Source organism: Fonsecaea erecta (assembly GCF_001651985.1).
Source record: "Fonsecaea erecta strain CBS 125763 chromosome Unknown Scaff11, whole genome shotgun sequence".
Classification (NCBI taxonomy): domain Eukaryota; kingdom Fungi; phylum Ascomycota; class Eurotiomycetes; order Chaetothyriales; family Herpotrichiellaceae; genus Fonsecaea; species Fonsecaea erecta.
In genome coordinates this window covers 592,515-613,537 of record NW_017387254.1, presented here as the reverse complement: position 1 = coordinate 613,537, position 21,023 = coordinate 592,515, and the positions used below count along the sequence as shown (strand labels likewise).

Here is a 21,023-nt window from a genome sequence, read left to right as displayed (position 1 = left end):
GAAACTTCTCCTGAAATGGCTCTTACCCTTTCAACAACCTGGAGACATCTCTTTCATCTATCCAAGAGCCTTCAATACAGCGGTGGTGTTGGCTACGAATCCTATAACAATTGTCAGCTCAACTTCAACTAACCTCTGTTTTAGAACTTACCGTATCCGTCAGCGTTGTATCGGCACATCTCTTGAGCATAAGGTGGACTTGTTGTCTGAGAGATGTCGTCGACGTAAACCACATCATAGCCTAACCAATATGGTCAACATTTGCCTTTCGCGAGACACAAGACAGGTTTGTCCTTCTTACCCTTAAAGTAAGCATCCACCAAGGTGGACCAGACGCATTGGTCGGCGTTGACACCACCGAAGAACAGCGTCGACAGTTCATTTTCTTGGAGCCAGATCCCGAAAGGCGTCTGAGGACCCCAGAGACCGGAGAGACGGTTCTTGTTGAACAACATATCCGTGCCGGCTGCGAGACCCTCATTCTTCATTGTTTCCAACACACCATAGGGCTCGGCGTTCCAAGACCCACGCATCAACAGACGACCAACTTCGATCGTCGTCCCGTTCTCCTTGATGGTGCCCATGTCACTGCCAAAGGTCTCATTGGCGAGATCCGAACCCCCGCTGAACCCCGACTTGAACGCGGGTGGGATGGTCAGGAGGTCATACTCTGTCAGTCCCCAGTTCACCCAGAGGACCTTCATGCCATGCTTGCGGAAGCCGTTGATCATGTTGACCGTGGGCTGGACCGCGCCCCGGCCGTTTTTGGCCCCCGGAGACAAGTCTGGGTGCAGGAAGTAGTTTTGCATGTCAATGATTACCAAGCCGGTGCGGTTCGGTTCGATCTTGATCGAAGATCGGTCTCCCATCATAGGCAACACCTTTGGAGTCGTCACCGGGGAACGGTCGCTGCGGGTGAGGTCAAAGGTTCCATTGGGCAGCTTCTTCCAATAGTTGTAGTAGCTTCCCAGAGTGGTTGTCGCTTGCTCGAAACCGTCCCCGACCAAGGCGTATACTTGACGCTCCTCCAACGCATGCGGATTCGCCGAGCATAGAGAGCTTGCGATCAGAGCAGAAACAAGTAGTTTTACGACGCCCATACTGAAGACCTCGGCAAGGTTGAATATCGACAGGAGAGCCGACTAAGTACTATACAAGCACGCCCCCAAGGACGTAACCACTTCATCTTGATGACCTTTATACCTTCTCATTCTTCGCTTGCCTTCGGACAAATCCCGACAACAGCGGAGATGTGCATTTCTTGTACCTGCAGCCGTGAAGCATTAAGAAATAAGGGAGATATCGCTATAGCCCAAAGAGGAAGGCCAGGGGATTTTGATAAGCACCAGCTCGCTACATACTTCAGTAGCTTCTCCAACCCAAATGCCCCTCCCCGCATTCGATAGATTCTCTGCTGACCGCTGTCGGCTTCAGCCATACGCCGTGGCATGTTCGTCCCTTATCTTCGCCTACAGTGAATGTTGTTGGAGTGATTTGAGGATGAAAGTTCATGCCATGCCATTGTTTCTCTTCTTCCCGGGTCCCAGACAGGAAAGAGAGACGTTGGATAAAGTGCCGATCTCCATCCGATGGCCGGTGTTATAAAGCGCCCAGGCCGGCCAGGAGATGACTGTCTACTGCGTTTGGTAAAAGGGACAGTCGTTCGCGTAGGAAGCATTCTCTGCAATGCCATGACTGTTGGCGGATATCCCGGTTGACCTATTGAGGCACAGGTGATTGCTGATCCATTCGAATCAGTAGAGGTGCCCGAGCTTGTCTTCACAAGGGCGGGTTCAGAGAGGGAGGGATGATGGTGAGAAGATAATCTCGGGTTTTTCACACATGGCATTCTGCCTGTTATCTGGTCATTTTGTGCAAGCGAGGGAATATCTCAAGCCGTTCCTGGACAGAAGCTGGCAAGTCCTGACTGGACGAAAACACTCTAGTGAATGTAACTATGAAGTGCTCTCCGACGGTGACGCGGTGACGGGGAGGCTGTCATATACATCGAAGGGGTAGATACAAACGTCGAGGTTCTGCCATGCACCAAAGCAAATGAATTTTCACTGTAAGTGAAGGGGCCGACAGTCGACATGCACGTGTCTCTGAGCGCGTTGGCAAGAATTGGCCGGGAGTGGCAGAAATCGATGCAATACTTTCCTTGTTTTTGCTTCACTCACTGCCGTTGACTGCCGCCGCAATGGTGACAAGTGGACGCCAACTTGTCACCAGGTCCTCGTGTTGAAACTTCTTTATCAAGTGCGGCTCTCTTTTCGAGCTCATTCCCTGTGCAAATCACACTTGACGATCAACTCGAATTGCTCAAGATGATACTTCAGTCCATCATCCTGGCACTCCTCCTGTGGCTTCCTGGCATATGCGGGAAATGTTGCCGAGAAGATTCAGGAGGCGACTGCGGCGACAACTCCGTAGGCACGCCCTGCTGCGGGTACAAGGCTTGTAACGCCTTCTGTTGCTCTTGTCCTGGAGGTGAGTGAGGCTTGTTGCGACCTTTGCCTACATCCAACTCTGCCACTCGTCCATCTGGCCCCAATGGGATCTGTCCGTGACTGACCATCATCTCCAGTCTCCGTCATACGAGAGATCATCGACAAGAGTAGCACAGAATGGACATCCGTCATCACTGCACCTTATGACTGGGCACACTCGACTTACGAACAGTGGACTTGTCGTGCCAGCCACATCACGACATGGTATCCTCCTCCAACAAAACGCGCCCTTCCTGAAGACACGGTGACAACCATCCTCGGCTCCGGCGAGCCTGTGGCCACAATCACGAAAAAGCCTCAACCCACCTTGACGACGATGCTGTTGCATGCCGCGTACAACCAGGACTCGCTTGCAGAACTGGAGGAGACATTCAGCTCGGTGAGCAGGGGCGAAAAGAGAAATGGCACGAGTGTCATCACTCTAGACCAGTACTTCGGCTTCTTCAACGTCGCGGATAATGACACGCAGTCGGCATTCGGCAAATATGTCGAGGCCAAGTTTCGAGCGCATGACGGGAATGGGGATGGGTTGCTGACTGTCGAGGAAGCTCAGTTGCTGTGTGACAGCGATGGGTGCTATTGAGCAGACGATCTCTTGGTGTCTCGCTACAGACACTGAAAGGAGAACAGAGATACAACTGGCATGTGAGAGTTGGTTCATGGCTTCATTCATTCTGCCTTGTTGCTTGTGTACCGGAATGCCGGACAATCAGTTTATCCGTCTGGCAGCAGCTGCCAAGCGCCGATATTAGGTGGCCGGCATTGTTACACGACAGCCTCAATCCTCAACTACTTCTTTAGAAGCAAACAAGTCGTGATGGACTCTGCAACTCTTGAATATCCCTTTGCAATGAAATCATATCAGGTAGACGTGTTCGTTCCTGTCTTTTCTGCTTTGACCACTGTCTGTTATCAATGCCTTATCTGTTCTAGCTACCTCCCGTCCTCTGTCTCGTCTGCTTAACAGCTCTCTGTGGACGCCATTTCCAGTGCATCATGGATCTTGACGTTGATGGCATCTGGTCGGATACCTCTGATGAGGAGGAGGAGGAGGATGTCCAGACTAACCTGCCCCTTTTATCTCGTGCCTATCAGATTGAGATGTTCAACCATAGTATGAAAGGCAACATTATTGCTGTTGTAAGATGCTTCGTGTCTCAAACACCTGGGATCTACTGACTATGACCCAGATGGCCACTGGTAGTGGGAAAACACAGATGTAAGAGGCTTCCTTTGTGCCTTTCTCGCCCTTTTCCCCGCCCGGGTCGCTCCCCTGACACATAAACACTTGCGTCGCGGAGACTGAATCCTTGGGCCTGTCATTAGTGCCAAACTGCGAATAGAGGCAGAACTGGAGCGTTCCCCGAACAAAGTCTGTATATTTCACATCTCCAATGCTCTCCATTTGCTCACGACCAACTGTTAGTTGGTATGGTTCACTGCCCCCAGTGTGGTCTTAGCATATCAACAGTACCGGTTCCTGTCACAACAGCTGCCGGCATTCCAGTTCAGGCTGCTAACGGGCATGGACAACTGTGAATATTGGACTACCAAGGACGTTTGGGATCAAGTCCTCCATAATATTCATGTTGTTGTTTCGACAGTCGCCATCCTGAATGAAGCTCTCAACTACGGTTTCTTTTCCCTGGCTGACATTTCGTTGCTTGTTTTCGACGAAGCCCATCATGGTATCAAGAGTGATGTTCAGAACAAACTCATGACGAACCATTACCACCCATACAATGTACGCGGGTCTGACTTCAAACTGCCCCATATACTTGGGCTCTCCGCAAGTCCGATCACCAGCAAGGCTGTCTCAGAGAAAGATGCGTTGGAGACGAATCTCAACGCCATATGCAAGAGTCCGTTGCAGCAGCTAGAAGAATACACAGCTTTCGTGAGCAGTCCAGAAGTGATAAGATTGTCATATAGCGACGCCCAGCAACCTCCCTCCGAATTCTTCGTCGCATTAGCCGGCATTGTCTCTGGCATCCACATACATGCTGACCCGATTATGGAGATTCTCCGAAGGAGAGATGATCCAGAAGCGCGCATCAAGCTTGAGAAAATCTTCAAGAAGAACTGCACGCCAGCTTTGGCTGAATTGAGGTCATTTGAACGGTCAAGCAAAGGCATACAAGAAAACCTGGGAAATTGGGCCTGCGACATGTTCATCAAGCATTGTGTTAAGACGGTTGAGATGAAAGAGCTCTCCATACTTGACCAACGAACCACAAACTCGTCTCTTTCTCAAGACTATCGATTTATAAAATCCTGTCTCCAGCCTCTTGATGAGCAGATACGGTGCAATCGTTTGACCATCTCTGCGGAGGGCAGCATTTCGCCAAAGGTTCGAGTGCTTCTTCGCTTCCTCCAAGAGGAGCATGGCCCAGACCTCAGCTGTCTTATTTTTGTGAAAACTAGGAACACGGCGTGGGCCTTGGCTGAGGTTCTCAATAATCATTCGCTCACAAAAGGCTCCTACAAAGCATTTTCCTTTGTCGGGGTGCGTAATCCATCTCATGCGGGCATATTTGATTTTGCAGACCTACGCCTTCAGCATGACAACCTCGAGAAATTCCGAAGAGGAGAGCTCAATCTCTGTGTGGCGACTTCGGTGCTCGAGGAGGGCATTGACGTGCCTGCAATGAACCTGGTGATTTGTTTCGACGAGCGACCAACCTTTCGGAGTTTCCTCCAAAGCAGAGGCAGAGCCCGGCAAAAGGGGTCGAGGTTGGTGCTCTTCCAGGAGGCCGATGCCAAGTTGCAAAAATGGCAAAAACTGGAGGATGAGATGAGGCAGGAGTGTGAAGATTCTTATCAGGAGCTGGAAGAGCGAAAGCGCATCGAAAACGTGGATGAATCTGGTAAAGAGGTCTATAGGGTTGTTTCCACAGGGTACGTCATTCATTGGCACTGATCATCTCGTTGGCGACCTCGGTGGCCTGTTTGGAGTTCTGTCCGCTAATGACCACAGTGCCACATTGACTTATGACAGGTCAAGGCAGCTCCTGGATCGATTTTGCGCAAAACTGCCCAGGACGGGTGAGTTCGAACAATCGAGGCCGATATTCTGCATTGAGGGCGAACCCGGCATCGAAATGGGGGCGACAGTATACCTTCCAGCTACACTTCCCCCGAACTTGCAGACGGCAGAGTCGAAGTTTAGCTGGCGAACGGAGAAAGTGGCAAAGCAAGACGCCGCCTTCCAGGCCTATCTCGCACTTTACAAGGCTGGACTTGTGACGGAACATCTCTTACCCCCGGAGTGGCCGACAGAAGATAACACCGAATGTTCAGCCGAATCTTCGATCGAGAAGAGAGACAGTGACTACGATGTACAGAGTCAACACGATCCTTGGCCTGTGCTCATGAAACTATGGACAACCTCTGGCAAAGTCTTTGCTCACCGTCTTCACGTCGAAGCTGCCGACTGCGTTTATCCTACCATGCTCCTGCTTCTTCCTCAGAAACTTTCCAGTTTTACTTTCCCCCTTGTTTCTACGCCGTCCAGCTCCATGCAAGTTAGTGTAGGTACCGGGAAGGAGATGGACGATTTCCCTGCAGATCTAGGCCGAGATATAACTTTTCTTGTTCTGGACACGATACTCGGGCGAAGACTACAAGGCCTCCAGAAAGAACTGCTTCCGTTCTGTCTCGTCCCCGATCTGGACTTGCCATCAATCTGGGCCTGGTATCAGAAGGCGTCTAGCACCATATCAACGACAAATTTTCTGAGGACATGTCCTGGCGACGACAAGCAATATCTGGTACGGTACAAGCAACACCCTGTTCCCTACGTATGGCAGCCCGTCATTCAACAAGACAACGCCCACCATCATGGACAGGTGCTCGAAAGCATGAACAGCATCACGGAAATCAGTGCGACCACACTTCCAAGGAGGCTAGACTATCTGACTCTGCCACAAGACCCTCCGGCAACCAGTTCCGACACATTCACAGTCCTACCTGTGGCACAGTGTTCAGTGTTAGGATTACCTGTAGCATACGGACGGCTGGCCTTGCTCATACCGTCAATCACATACATGCTTGAGGTTGCCATGCGCACCACCGAAGCGTGTAAAGGACCTTTGCTCAGCCTCAGCCTCGACAGTGTCGATCTCGTGTCTGAAGCATTGTCACTTCCTAACACAGGTAGTCGAAATTACGAGCGGCTCGAGTTTCTCGGAGACGTGTTGCTCAAGTTTTACTCTTCACTTCAAGTTTTTCTCGATTATCCAAACCATCCAGAAGGCCAGCTCACTCTCTTCCGCGGTCGGATCATCAACAACGCGCGGCTGCAACGAGCGACCCGGGCTTTGGGACTGGATCAGTATCTGACTCGAGTCCGGTTCGCGGGCTCTCAATGGTCAATGGGCGTGCGCGACCCGAAAGTACGAGCCAAGAAGCCGCCGCAGACACGGTTGTCGTCGAAGATATTGGCGGATGTGGTCGAAGCATTAATCGGGGCTGCCAGTACCAGTGGCGTCGGATCAAAAGACAAGGAAGCCAAGGTGCTTTCAGTACTGAGGCTGTTCATCGATGATGTCTCGTGGAAGTCTGTGTCAGAGAACATCGCCACATTCCAGCCGCCAGAGTGGCCGTCGAGCCAACGACCTGAGGTGTTGAAGTCAGTTGAGTCCTTGATCGGCTACACCTTCACGTGTCATGCTCTCCTGACACAGGCTCTGACCCGATCGGGCTTTGGAGGCGCCGCCGTCTCGTCGTACGATCGGCTTGAGTTCTTGGGTGATGCTATCCTCGACCGCATTGTGAGTCCGACGCTTTTTCATAGTTCCCTTCAACTCGATCCCAATCAGATGACGGTCCGGCGTCACGCCCTAGCCAGCCATGCAACGCTGGCTTTCTTCGCCCTCCAGACTTCAGCCAGCCGCAGCACATACGATGTGCAGACGGAGCTCGACACGAAACGCACGGTGAGTCGGGAGAAGGCTGAGACGGTCCACCTCCCGGACTATATCCGACGCATCGGCGACCCCCTGGCGCCCGGGCAGCGAAAAGCCACATTGGCAGCCTACGAAGAAGTGCGGTCCTCGGTGCTCGCGAGTTTTCGCAACGGCAGAAAATTCCCCTGGAGCGCGCTCTCCCGCCTGGGCGCTCCGAAGTGCTACTCGGACATCGTGGAATCGATCCTCGGCGCCGTCTTCCTCGATTCCGCGGGCGACATGACGGCGTGTGAGGCGGTGCTGGAGAAGATGGGGTACATGGAGCTGGTGCGCCGCCTGGCCACGGACAGGGACATTGACGTGGACCATCCCGAGCAAGTTCTGGGCCAGAGGTTCACGAAATACGCCCTGGTCGCGCAGGAGCGGAAGAAGACGGACGTGGGCGAGGCCGTTCGCGGCCGTTGGAGGTGCAAAGTCATGGTCGAGGGGACGCGGATCGCATTCGTGAAGGGCGCCACCTGTAAGGAGGAGGCACAGTGTCGCGCGGCGGAGAAGGCGGTGGGGATGGTGGTGAGTTGCGAGAGGGAGCACGAGGACGGTCGGGAGCACGAGGAAGAAATGCTCGACTAGCCAGTTACGAATACGATAGAAGGCAGGGAGGGGGTGGGGGATTGAAGACTACTACTCTATGGTCGCCGGATGTAGGAAGGGGACTTATACAGTGTGGTCAGCAGACTTCACCTGGTTTTACGTATATAATGATGCTCTTTTCCCATCTCAAAGACACCACGATGCTCTGAATAGGAAGAAAGCTATATTATATAAGTCCTTGGTAAACGCGTGAGTTTTTATTCTTATGATAGAGGAGGAGAAGGAGGAGAAGGAGAAAGAAAGACTCCAGATCAGATATAGTCAGTCAACCCCCCGCCACCCCCCCTGTCTCTCTCTCTCACACATTCTACGTAATGTATATCTGACAAATATGTGTACGTTGCCAGTTCCCTGAACTAGACACAGAGTCCTCCACCTCGTACATATACATATTATCAATCATAGGGAATCTCTCTCCATCCTTACTCGGTATGTATCGCGGACGGCACCGTCGCGAGATATATAGACTGCCATTCATACAAACGGTACGACGGTTAATTGTTGTTGGATTGTGGTCGGTCGGTCAGTCGTTCATACATACGAGTCCAGCCTGCCAGCCAGTTCTTTCTTTGCTTGCTGGATCTTTTTCATTATTTGCTTTGCTTCCTTTCCTAGCCAGCTATGTAAGTATGTAGCTACCATAGTTCAATGCATGCTGCCCGCCCGCTTCTCAAAGATCCCTGACTGTTGTGACGCCAGCAAAACGCCCCCCAGCTTAAAAAGTATCCCAGAGTCTTTTTCATCATTCAGAGGACACGGAACTCCTTAAGGGGCCAGCCATCTTGGCCGCAAAAACCCACGATTAGCACACCTCCAGAGCTCTCACTCTCATGAGCTGGGGTTCCATATTTCTTTCTGTTCTTTTATTTTCCGTTCTTGTTTCATGTCCTTTTCCTCTCCTTTGTCTCGTCTCGTCTCGTCTCTTCCCCTTCTATTCCCTCAGAAGTCCATGCCCACGAGGTATCCCTCGAAAATGCGCATGAACTTGGCCACGAACGCCTCAAGGTGGAAGATGACCTTGCTGCCCAGGCGGACGCGGTGCTCGTAAAACGCCGCCCACTTGACCACCTCGGATTTCAGCTCGTCGGCGACCTCGGGCTGGGCGACGAGTTTCCACGCGAGGGTCTTGAGGATCAGCGTGGCGGGGATGCAGTGGGTGAGCAGGTCGTAGAGTTTGGCGCGCGTGGTCAGGATCATCTGCGGTGTGCGCTCGCGGATGATGTCCCGCGCGACCTGCTCGATCAGCAGCTCCCAGTCCGGCGGCGGGATGGGTGTTTTGTGGCCCGCAGGCTCCGGGTGCTGGGCGTAGACGGCCTCGAACATCAGCAGCGCCTTGCGCAGGTTGCGGCCGGATTCGCGGGCGATGCGCTCGTTCAGCGCCGGGTCGACCTTCCAGTTCTCCCTGCGCCCGGCCGTGGCCAGCGCGTCGCAGATCTCGGCCTCCGTGGGCGCCGCCACCCGCACGAGCAGGGTACGACTGCGGATGGGCGCGATGATACCGGCGGTGCTGTTGGCGACCAGGATTAGGCGCACGTTGGCGCTGTATTTCTCCATTGTGCGGCGCAAGGCGGCCTGTGCGTCGCGACTGAGTCCGTCCGCCTCGTTGATCACCACCACCTTGAAGCGCTGCTTGGCGGCCAGGTCGATCTGCTGCGTCTGCGCGACCTCCTTCAACAGATCCTGGATCACCACGCGGTCGTACGAGCCCACGTCGCTGGGCGTGATCTCGAGGTGGTACACCGACGACACGATGTTGAACTCCAGCTTGCGGTTCGAGCTGGTCGTGAACATGCGCGCGTCGATCTTGATCTTCTCCGCACCGCTGCCGTACAGGGCCCGCAGCGTCGCGAGGACCCGAGTCTTTTTGCCTGCGCCCGACGGGCCATAGAAGAGGAGGTGGGGGAAGTCGGCGGAAGAGGCCTGGGTGGGTTGGCGGTCAGCATGCCGCATTCACATTATTTTGGACGGAATGGTTGGTGCATCGCTCCTCAAATAGAGGGGGCAGGAGGGGGGGTTTTATTTACCAAAGCTGCTAAACGGTCTGAGAGGTCCCTGTGGTATGTGAGGGCATCAAGAGACCGAGGGCGCAGTTTATCGACTAGGAGGGCCATGGCTGGATGTGTGGCGGGCGAGATAGCTGCGTCGTAGTTGTAGTATTATCGTCGGTGGTGGTGGTTGATAGTGAGATGCAGACGATTTTCAAAAATCACGAGCGACGCGTCTAGGCGCGTAAAGTGGTTTGCGTGACGTCAACCAATAGTGAAAGACGCCAACCCCATATACAAGGTGAGAGACAGGCAACACCAGCAGCTATTTCTTTAATGGCCATGACTAGTCTTCCCCATGGTCCAGCAGTGGGTCTCATTGGATAGTAAACATAATAGCTAGCATCAGGGTGAAGTAGCCCTCCTTCCTATATCATCGGGAATAAGAGGAGCCCGGCTAATCCTCAGCAATGCCCTCATCACGGCTCAGATAGGCCCTACACCGTGTGTTCTCGCCGGTACCTCTGTTTGTTCCTGGGTGGAATTGCTGGTCTCCGTTGACTGATGCTCAGGTTGAGCTCTTGAATGACTCGCTCGTCAGCCGGTTCCATGCCAGGCGCTTCTAAATCCCCAATCAACGCCTTGATCGTCTTGCCGAGACTCTCTGCCCCCGATATTTCCTCCAGTACTTCTGGTGATCTCCGGATCCTGTTCATCAGCTGCCGCATGTGATTCTCTTTGATGTCCTTCATCCCGTTCATCCACATAGTGTAGTCGTGAAGTAGCGTCATCAGTAGGTCGTAGAGACTCTTAATTGCATCTCGCACATCAATGTCAACGTTTTCAATGCCCAGTCACTGTAGGAAGGGGTGATAAATATAGGAATTAAAGAGGTGGACAAGATCCTCCAACATCGTCTGCTCCGTCCGGCAAGGTAAGGCTGTGTACCTATATCGCGATCAGCATCTCTACTCGTGCCAAAAACGAGCTCCTTACTATGTGGTGAGGACGGCTCGTTGTCGACAGGTACACTAGAGATCTTGCTTCGATGGGTTAGCGGTGAACGGAGCCCGCGTCTTGACAAAGTCGACGTTGATCTGTTCGATGACATTGAGGACAGACTGCTGTAGCTGATCGGACATAGTCCGGCTATGGGCGAGTATCTGCTGTTTGTTGTAGGAGATGTCACCCCCCTAGGTGGTCACCGCTGGGAGGCACCAATAAAGATCCGAGCGTAGCTATTACCTGCGCAAAACCCTCAAACGCCTCCTTCGACGTCACCGGGAGATCAGCACCGGCAAGTCGTTCCAGGAAGCCGTCCAGTGTTGGAAACTCCACTGCTTCAGCGGAACGAAGGTTAGGTCGAAGTGGAGTGGTGTGGGCGGTTGACGTCGAGGCGTTCGAGATGGGGGTGTCATCACGGTCTGTAGCGTTTGAGCACGGTGACGAGAAATACTCACAGAGCTCCGAGCTGGAGACGATGTCCTCCGTCGTGTCAAAGTTAATGTCCGGATACCGTTCGAACAGAGCAGAGAGATCGATCTCTGTAGCTTCAGTAGGATTCGCCATCGTGGAGTGACGGACGATCATAAAAAGGATGCTAGGATTGCAGCTGAGACGACATCAGACTTTGGCCGAAAAACGACAGCACATATCATTGGAGAGAAGCAACGATCAGATCGAAAAGGGACGAGCAGACACATTTCACATCGGACCACAAGAAGCAAGGCAAGAAGTAGAGAAAATAGGACTGTCGTCTTATTTGTCGTGGCATTATTGTCACATTCGTTCAACGCCTCACCCGGTCCCAGGAACAAGGAGCCAGGACCACCGATGAAGCACAAAGTTCACGGGATTGGAGATTTTATATCATGGATTTACCAAATGTTTCCCACCGCAGGCCCATGGACTGGGCCGGCTGCTTGGAGGGAAGCCTTTGGCCTGGCATGCCGCCTATTGAAACCGAGGACATGACGCCCACAGACTTCGGAGACGGCATGCTGTTGCTCTTCGCGCACTGACTGATTGGCACTTCACTGAAACAGATGTGACAACTCAAAGTTGGGCGATTGTGGCATAGTGATAGGCATTTAGTAGTTAGAGTACACGAAGAGGGTTTTCAAACAGGGTAGCTCTCACAACAAGAGGCATCACGAGGAGCCCTCTGAAGCCGTCCAGCACGCAAAGCCCGTAGCCAGTCAGCTCAGCACCTAGGAGCCATGGCTACACATATCCTCTTCGCCCCGAGCCGCAGATGAATGAGTGCTGTGGACGGGATGCTCGTGCCTTTCAGTCGGACAACAGGTGGTGAAAGCTTCTGTACCCATTCGACTTCCCAGGCCCATGGCTAGAGCCCTCTGAATGACCAGCCTTGCCTCTGAGCATCGTCCAATGCGGAACTGTATCCCCTGGACTCCCAAGTCCCAGGCATAACGTCTGGTTCGGCTGGGGGAACCTCTGAGTCCCTTGCTTTGGTTGTTTCCTCATGCTGCTCTGCATGAAGATTTCCATCCTGTCGGGAACTGGCCTCAGGATTGGTAGTGCTCGCGTAGCTGTTTCCAAATTTGAACCCAGGCGGCGGTTTGATATCGTCATCATCCCCCGGCAGCTGCGTGTCGACGATGTTGTTTCCTATACGTTGGAGTGATTTGCCAATGATCGTTTGCACCCACTGGTAGAAGAAGTACGATGCAGAGAGGACGCCCATGACCACCACAATCCAGCTGACGTTCACGGCGCGGTCACGACCCGTAGCCGCTCTGCCAGACACTCTGCCAGAGAGGAGGCCGGTATTTCGGAGATTCCACCACTGGAAAGGATTCAAAACCATGGTCCTCAAGAAGCTCAGCACGCCCATCGACACCAGTCCCTTTGTAAAATGTTGCGCCCAGCTGGACAAGCTTCCCTTCGAGTGGTTGACGTCCACGGCTTGCCAGACATCCTCGTGGCCGACGATGGTCTCGTAGGGATCAGTGTACAGGTTGAGGATGGGGTCTGCGATGAACCCGAGGAGAAACACCATCACCAGCATGACGAATGCCGTCAAAACACCCGACGCGGTTCGGCTGCCGAGGTATCTCTGGATGGTGAGCCTGTTGAAGTTGAACTGATACCCACATTCGTGGCACTTCCAGAGCGAGCCCGGCCGCACGCCCTCTGTCCGAGACCGCCTCAGACACAGCTCGTGGATGTACCGCATGCCTCCTCTGCAGTGGCAGGGCTTGATCAATCGACCGTATTCATCTTCATTTTTGTACTCAACAATGGGACGCTGGAAGGCGGGAGGAAGACCGGGAGGGTAGAGAGTAACTGTGGCAGGGACCTCTTCGAGACAGAGTCGACAGGTTCGCGTGGGATATGTCCAGGACTGCGCTGGTGCGGAGGAATCCCCATCGGAGGGAGCATATTTCTGGGGGTCTTCTGTAGAGGCCATGCTGTAAGTTAGACGCAAAAAGCAGTTGCCTGCCTCTTGCCAGTGAAACCTCCCTGACAGACAACTTCAACCCCAGCGACTTGAGAGCACCATGGCCTGAAACGACAATGCACGGCTCGGGGGCAGATATACAAAAGGGAAGATTGGCAGAGACGAGAGCAGGCCTAGGACTATCTCATCGGCAGTGCTAGCATTTAGGAGCTCAGCACTGCCTGTGCAAGATTAACAGCGTCAAAAAGGCATGCAGTTGTGGTGTGAGAAGACAGAGTTTAAGATTGTGCGTTTTCGAGAGTTCTTTGTGGAGTTTCAAATGACGACGAGTTTTTCCGATTCCGGCTTCCTAAGCCTCGTGGCCTCTCACCATCCAAATGCTTGGTACGAGTTACTACACCAGTCGAGTTCACTCCTACATCAACTAGCTTATTGTTTCTTCATTAACTTCTATGTTCGATGAAAACTGTCGCGAAATGCACAAGGGAGCGCGCCTCGTTTGATAACCCTCCCACAGAAGAGGCCAGCTCATTAGCTTTCCAGTTCGCTCACTCTCACAAACATACCCTTCTGCACGAACAACCCGTAATTCGTGTTCTTCTGAAATGGGTTGACCGGGTCGACCAAGCTCCAGTCGAACCTCCGGATCATCTCGAAGAAGATCTTGTTCAGCTCCAGCCTTGCAATATTCTCGCCCATACATCGGAACCTGCCGTTGCCGAAGACGAGGTGGTGCGCCTCTTCCATGACGGCCAAGCGCTCTGGAGAAGCCTCAAGCCAGCGTTCGGGCCGGAAGATCTCGGCATCGGCACCGTACACCTCTGTGTTGTGGCGGTGCATGTTCCAGGCGCAAAAGGCCACCTCCGTGCCGGGAGGAAGGTAGACGCCATTGTGTGTGTCCCCTTGTGCGCCCACGACTCGAGGGAGTAAGCCCGCCGCAGCTGGGTGCTGGCGCAGAGCTTCCTTGATGCAAGCTTGCAGGTAGGGCAGTTTCAGCGCGTGAGAATAGGAGATGATCTTGTCCAAGGGGATGTCTGTTGCTGCGGCCTCAGCTTGCAGCTTTCGGTACACGTGTGAATTCGACAAGATGGAGAGGAAGCCGGTACGGACGATGGTCGCCGTCGTGTCGGAGCCTGCTAGGAGTTGGAACAGCGACTCGTCCGAGATCTCGAGCTCTGACAAGCCATGATTCTTGAACGAAGTGACCATATCGTAGCGTCCTGCCTTCTCTCCAGAGAAACGGCCAGCGATGATCTGCCGAGCAACCCTGCAGAACGTGTTAGTCTCGCTTTTTGCACGGATCGTTGTCGAAGAACCCACGCTTTCACCCTCCCTAACCCAGTCTTCTCTTTCGGTGAAGGCACAAGGTTGGCCTGTACCGTCGGAATTCTCGCGATGGCTGACAGCAGCGGCACTGCAGAAAAGACATTCATAATGGGGAAATTGTCCTCCATCGACTTCACATATGTATACTTGTCGTCATCGTCCGCGACAAACCCAAATGCTTCCCCCAGAGACAGATACGTAATCACGTCCAGCGTGAAGTATTGTGCCAGTTGAGCCCAGTCCAGCGGTCTCATGGTGGCTCCCACGGAGAGGTATTTCCGCTTGATCAAGTGGACGACGTCCATGACGATCTGGTCGACGCTGGGCTCACATTCAGGGTTATCTTTGCCCGAGTACTATTGTTGGTCAGTCGCGTCTGCACCAAACGCACACACACACACACACACACACACAGATGGGATGTTGGGGACTCACGCCTGGAGAAAGTTTTGCGCGCATCATCGAGTGCTTCTCGTCGTTGAGCTCTGTGAAGAGGTTTTCTCGCTCGGCATCCATCTTGAATGCCTTGTACCACGGGCCGCGGGAGTAGTCGTTGATCCTGTTGGCATTGGCCTTGCGGTACAGTTCCAGGTCCGAGGTCACCACCATGGACGGACTAATTCTCGCAATGGTTCCTGTGGATGGACTCGTTAGAACCACCTCGTCCATTTCTGCTCCCTCTAGGTGGTAAACATCTCGTACCATAACGATCACACGCGTGTTTCAGGGCAAGATGCCCTTTCCCCGAGATTGCTGCCTTGATCCACCACCAATTCGTGAGACCGGCCAACGGTGGCCCGGGGATATGTCGTAGTTTGTTGTAGGCGATGAGCGTCGAGCCGACGAACCAGCTCAGCCAGGAGACGGCGAAAAGGGCCAGGATCTTCGTGAGGCTGACCTGCAGCGAACCTGTGATCTGCTCGAGCATGCTGGGCGCAGCTCCACCGACGTTCTGCAGATGCTGAGTTCACGTGGAAGGTGTCAGGTCACGCTCGAATGCTTATGAGAACCGGCAACTGCGATGCTGCTTTCAGAGAGCGAGGCGATTGAATACAAGCAGGGTTGTGGTGATATGTAGAGCTTGATGTGCAAATGGCGGGTGACTCGGTGATAGTGAGAGGGGGATTCTCGTTCATGTGGCTAGCGAGCTGTGGTTATCGAGATGCATAATGCCTCTCGCAAGTTCATGTGCTGGTAGGTTGTTGGTGCGCTATCGAGGCGGCTTCGGGGATGCAGCTGGACAATTCCTAGCTCGTAGGCTCGGTACTTGGTAGGCAAGTCGACCACATGGTTTCGGCTACTTGCCGTTGGAGTCGTTGGCTGACGGATCCATTCTTTCGAGGTATTCCTACAACAAGTAACACCTAGGTAGCTAACCTGTACAGGTGCTCAATTGAATCCGGGGAATGGGCACACCCCATGGCGATTGACAAGGGTAGGGTACCATAGACATCATATTAATGAAGCCAAGTGCAGTCTCTGCAATGAACATTTACTTTCGGCTTCCACTCCCAGAGTCACCACCGAGGACACCACGTTGTCGCCCGCATTTTAGGCCGCTCGGGGACTGCTTGGGCTTTGATCCCCGGAGCCGAACCGTTGCGCGGCCTATCAGCCGCCCGCAGATGGGCCTCTATTATCACGAGAGTAAAGACGCTACTTCCCGGGATCCCGCGAGCCAAAAAAGAAAGGAAGGAATCGCATCACTCTGCTCGCTTTCGTCCATCTTGTAAGAAATTGAAACACACACACAGAGACGGGTATGGCCTCAAATCCCCCCGATGGCGGCGCCGATGAACCAAATCAAGACGGCGAGGATTTGGAGATAGACCACGGGGTTTGTCCAATCTCTCGTTGCGGGTCTCGCCTTGCGCCGCAGACTAATCATGGCGGCAGTATGACACTGAGGACTCGGGCTTCGAGCAAGACTCTGTCTTGACGGAATCAGTTCGTTCGAGTATATATCAATACAAGGTCGAGAATGGCCGGACGTACCATGCATATAAAGAAGGCCAGTACTTCATGCCCAACGACTCTGCCGAGCACGAGCGACTGGAGTTGCAACACCGCGCAATGTTTCTCGCTGCCGGCGGCCAGCTCTTCTATGCACCTGTCAAGCGGCTCCAGAACGTCCTGGACTTGGGCACCGGCATTGGAACATGGGCCATCGATGTGGCCGACGCCCACCCAGAGGCCATCGTGGTAGGTGTCGACTTGAGTCCGATTCAGCCGACAGTCGCGCCGCCAAACACCAAGTGGGAGATCGATGATGTCGAGGATGACTGGACATGGCCACCAAACCACTTCGATCTCATATACAGCCAGTTCATGCTCAGCGGGAGTATCGCGGATTTCCCAAAGTATTTCCGACAGGCTTTCAGGTAGAACCCCGCGTGACATACCCTTTCCTCAGCACGTCGTGCCTCTAACGCATATTTTGCCTTATCTAGACACTGCAGGCCCGGTGGCTACTTCGAGCTTCACGATCTGGCCACATACCTTCGAAGCGACCACGCTCCGATTAGTCCAGACAACGCCGTTGACGAGTGGTGTCGTCTGATGCGACAAGGCATCACCGGCATGGGGCGTCGGCTTGACCTGAACTTCGAGGCATTGGGAAACATGATGCGTGAGGTTGGCTTTGTTGACGTGGTTGTCCGACCGTTCAAGATCCCCATCGGACGATGGCCGGCCGATGCGAGACTGAAGGAGGCAGGGCTGTTTCAACTGTACGCAATGCTGGAGGGCGTCGAGGCACTGACTCTTGCCATCTTCACGCGCTGTCTGGGCTGGGAGCCAGAACGTGTCCAGGTGTTCCTCGCTGATGTGAGGAAAGAGTTCAAGAAGACGAAACGATATACTTACTGGCCTTGGTACGTCGGTGATCAAGTCCCCAGGGAAGAAGCTGACATATTCTGCTGCAGTGCCGTGATATATGGCAGGAAACCTGAAGGGGGGGTGTCCTCAACAGGCTCTGCGACATAAGTGGCTGTATGATGAAGGGCATTGCCCTGCATGAACCAGTATCTGGGGACAGACGTGATCCAGAACACGTTCCTAGCTAAGCCCATGCGTACACATTGGAGTTGCAACAAGAAGGGTTTCGCATCTGAGTTTGTGGTGGGCCATCACACGGTGAGGCTCACTAGGCTAGTGGTTTTGCAGTGCCCGACCAGACTCATCCCCCGATTCTATGATTAACTGTAACTGGAGGCTACGTTTTTCTTTTATCAGCGTCTAGGCGTTTCGTGCGATCATGCGGTTAAAAGGGCGGCTGGGATGCCCTGAGCGTTTTGAGGGCAAAAGGAAGAGGCTGGTTGGATATATATATGGAGTACGAGGATGTACATGCACCTGGATTTTATATTTGCTGGAGGCGCCAAGATGAGTAACATTTGCAGCGAGTTCACGTGCAACTCACCAAGGTCGTGCCGCTTTTATAACCACTCACCCTCTCTCTCACCTTCGCACGCGACTCTCGCACTCACCCTTCATCCTGCACTGCTCCACCACGTCTAACACCAACAACGATCCAAAAAGGGCGTATGTCACACTTAGGAGTGACGACGAAGCGCTCAGCTTTACCACTGAAAATGAGAGGACTATACTTCATTTCTTTTACCCTGATTTCGCGAGATGCGCCACAATGGACGATCATTGCCAACTGACCGCAGACCGGCATTCGGACTATGGCGATGCAGATGTCTCATTTGCCAGGATTGATGTGTGCCCTTCGTTGTCGAGAAACTGGGAGTGTGGGTGCTTCCCTGCGTTATCGGTTTCGTGAAAGGCATTGCCAAGGGCAGAGTAACCGGGTTCGAGGGGCTATCCTGGGATGGCAAGGAGGACAGCATGAATGTCACGAGGTCTCTGGAGGAGATCGTTCTCAGTTGGACTGTCTTGGAAGAAACGACTCCTCCTGGGCCGTGACGATGAGAGCAGTGACGAAGAGGACGACGCCGCAGTGAGCTGAGTAGCGGGCCGGAAGGGGATTCAAGGCCGCAACAGAGGATACGCGATGAAGACGATGACTGGAACTGATGGTCATCGCATGACATGGAACGAAGATGACGGAATTTCGAATCTCCAGGAGGTATTTCTGGCTTCGAAATAAGAACAACGCGGAACCAATTTGAAGCAGTGGAACTGTATTCGCGACAGCCGAACAAGCGAAAAACACCGTGCTCATGCAACATTTCGGTTACCCATGGCCGTGTTTTGAAACTGATCTCTTCCTTCCACATATACTGGGTTACGTCATTTATGCTCCTGCCACTATACATGCGCTCCTGCCTGCTCGTCTGCTGGCTCGGACTCAAAGAGCCCATTTTCTTCTTTTCTTTCTCTTCCTTCTTTTCCTCTCCATGCGGGGCCTCAATGAGGAGACTGTATCTGAAAAGATCAGCTTGAGTCTTCACTTCGGTGTCGACGATGCTGAAAATCTTTCACTTACACAGAGCATTTTTTATTTCTTAGAGCCATTCGCTGTCCAGCCCGCACTCAAGAGCGTGGACCCCGACGACCCCGGTTGGGAGAGAGACACTCAATTTTTGGCTCCATTATACCATCTTGCCCTGCTCAGGACAGACACCTTCTCGTGGTGCAGGGTGTGAGTAACCAGCCCGCTGGTGAAACCGAGATCTGTCCAAACGCCAACAAGCATGCTTGGTGATGACCATCGAACTCCCAGAGAATATCGCCCAGAATCTCAGAGCAATTAGGTAAGTCCTAAAACATCTGTCTGAGAGTAATTTGTCAGCGTGTGAGATGCAGGAATGTCGGAAGATCACATCTCCTACTCAAACTTCATACGTCCTCAAATCTCCTGTCCATCCAGCTTACCAAGTTCCGGAATTTCAAGGTGCATACTTTTCAAGACTGCAGTGTTAGCGGACTATCAGACGCCGCAGACAAGAGACAAATGATTGAAGAATATGACTGCTGAAGTTGTGCTATGGGATGGGGCATTTGTCGTCTGGAGAGGCCATTCTCAGAGTATGTAGCTTCGGCTCCGGGGTTCAATATCGGGTAGAAAGTTCACACCCAGTTGGTACTGTAGATTTCCTGTTTGTTATTGTGGTCAGGAGATGCACCCTCCTTGTGAATGCCCACAGCCGCTCAGTACAACAGTCCGAAATAACTGCTTCAAAACCACGTAGCCAATTAGGCCTCGTGCCACACAACTACTTAATTGGCACTCACAAAAACTCACTTGACGGCCACGGCGGAGAGCCCAAGCCCGCAAGGGAACTGAATCTGCACCTGCCTAGTCGCAAATCGCTTCGAGGCACTTACCTACTTCCTCTTTAAGTGTTGGCCGTCCGAGCACGAACAGTCTTGGCGTAGCTTCTCTGACGCACTCAACTTAAAAGCCGTCACTCCCACGCCTCATCAAATCCTTTCTTTCCCCTTCTTCATCTGTGTTAGGAAGCTTATCTCCAAGCTGATCTTTTCGATACTGTTAAAGGGGATTGTGATGACATTTCGTCTCAGCCATAAGACCAAGAGACTTACACCCGTTCACTTTCTTCGGATTGTTGACCTGGGAGAAGTCCTGGTTGAAGACTATTCTGAGTCCCATCTCTTGCTTTTGAAGATGACGATGTAACGACTGGAAGCCCTCAGGGCTCTCGGAGCACATGACTATACGGTTGAACGGGCAGTGGCTCAATCATACCCTGGGGTGCGATTATTAACGGACGGGAGATAGAGGTTCCGAACGAAATAATGAAGGCTCCGAACGGAAGAGGGAGATCCCGGTTTCAGCGTCGACGAGGAGGTATCGACGTAAGGTATAGGTAGGTAGCCAGAGACCCTCCAAGGAGAGGTCTCAGACTTCAGTAAGTCCACCACCCACTTGTTGCAACACCCTAGCGTTGCAACATGCGATTCAACCACTGTTGCACCTGCACAGGTCTCAATTACTCAACTAGCACTCTCGTCTATATGAAACACGTTCATAAACGCCTCAATTGGATTATGTCACAAACGGAGTAGAAGAGTACGTGACTCGTAGGGGAGAAGTATCCCTATGCGCTACTATAGCTCGAGAGGAAGAGCGGAGTAATGTTAAGGATGCCTTATTGAAGATAGGCAGTACTCAGCGATAGATAGAATCCGTGGTAATAAGTATCCTTTACGTATCGTATCAACAAGACTCAAAGCTTGAGAGAAGGAAGCTTTCCGTGTGTGGGAAGCGTACCTTTTCTCCTATAGGCCT

General features: G+C 52.9%; 8 protein-coding genes across 8 annotated transcripts; 3 read left to right on the top strand and 5 right to left on the bottom strand.

Moving 5' to 3' along the window:
• Positions 1–57: 57 nt before the first annotated feature.
• On the bottom strand, positions 58–1,100 carry AYL99_10410 (hypothetical protein; the record flags this gene model as incomplete). Its single annotated transcript, XM_018841916.1, has 3 exons — positions 58–101; positions 152–241; positions 302–1,100. The coding sequence occupies 3 exons, from the start codon at positions 1,098–1,100 to the stop codon at positions 58–60; spliced, it is 933 nt and encodes a 310-aa protein (XP_018688804.1).
• A 1,227-nt stretch (positions 1,101–2,327) lies between these two features.
• Positions 2,328–3,093, top strand: AYL99_10409 (hypothetical protein; the record flags this gene model as incomplete). Its single annotated transcript, XM_018841915.1, has 2 exons — positions 2,328–2,490; positions 2,588–3,093. 2 exons carry the CDS (start codon positions 2,328–2,330, stop codon positions 3,091–3,093), a joined length of 669 nt encoding a protein of 222 aa, XP_018688803.1.
• A 413-nt stretch (positions 3,094–3,506) lies between these two features.
• Positions 3,507–8,047, top strand: AYL99_10408 (hypothetical protein; the record flags this gene model as incomplete). Its single annotated transcript, XM_018841914.1, has 5 exons — positions 3,507–3,650; positions 3,701–3,729; positions 3,837–3,882; positions 3,937–5,408; positions 5,488–8,047. The coding sequence occupies 5 exons, from the start codon at positions 3,507–3,509 to the stop codon at positions 8,045–8,047; spliced, it is 4,251 nt and encodes a 1,416-aa protein (XP_018688802.1).
• Positions 8,048–9,007: 960 nt separating this feature from the next.
• On the bottom strand, positions 9,008–10,179 carry AYL99_10407 (replication factor C subunit 5; the record flags this gene model as incomplete). The annotated part of the gene is made up of 2 exons (XM_018841913.1): positions 9,008–9,988; positions 10,093–10,179. The coding sequence occupies 2 exons, from the start codon at positions 10,177–10,179 to the stop codon at positions 9,008–9,010; spliced, it is 1,068 nt and encodes a 355-aa protein (XP_018688801.1).
• Positions 10,180–11,084: 905 nt separating this feature from the next.
• Positions 11,085–11,622, bottom strand: AYL99_10406 (hypothetical protein; the record flags this gene model as incomplete). Its single annotated transcript, XM_018841912.1, has 2 exons — positions 11,085–11,246; positions 11,299–11,622. 2 exons carry the CDS (start codon positions 11,620–11,622, stop codon positions 11,085–11,087), a joined length of 486 nt encoding a protein of 161 aa, XP_018688800.1.
• Positions 11,623–12,400: 778 nt separating this feature from the next.
• On the bottom strand, positions 12,401–13,486 carry AYL99_10405 (hypothetical protein; the record flags this gene model as incomplete). The annotated part of the gene is made up of 1 exon (XM_018841911.1): positions 12,401–13,486. The coding sequence occupies one exon, from the start codon at positions 13,484–13,486 to the stop codon at positions 12,401–12,403; it is 1,086 nt and encodes a 361-aa protein (XP_018688799.1).
• A 522-nt stretch (positions 13,487–14,008) lies between these two features.
• On the bottom strand, positions 14,009–15,731 carry AYL99_10404 (hypothetical protein; the record flags this gene model as incomplete). The annotated part of the gene is made up of 4 exons (XM_018841910.1): positions 14,009–14,744; positions 14,798–15,159; positions 15,239–15,438; positions 15,506–15,731. 4 exons carry the CDS (start codon positions 15,729–15,731, stop codon positions 14,009–14,011), a joined length of 1,524 nt encoding a protein of 507 aa, XP_018688798.1.
• Positions 15,732–16,565: 834 nt separating this feature from the next.
• Positions 16,566–17,788, top strand: AYL99_10403 (hypothetical protein; the record flags this gene model as incomplete). The annotated part of the gene is made up of 4 exons (XM_018841909.1): positions 16,566–16,640; positions 16,700–17,184; positions 17,263–17,676; positions 17,728–17,788. The coding sequence occupies 4 exons, from the start codon at positions 16,566–16,568 to the stop codon at positions 17,786–17,788; spliced, it is 1,035 nt and encodes a 344-aa protein (XP_018688797.1).
• Between the last annotated feature and the right edge of the window lie 3,235 nt (positions 17,789–21,023).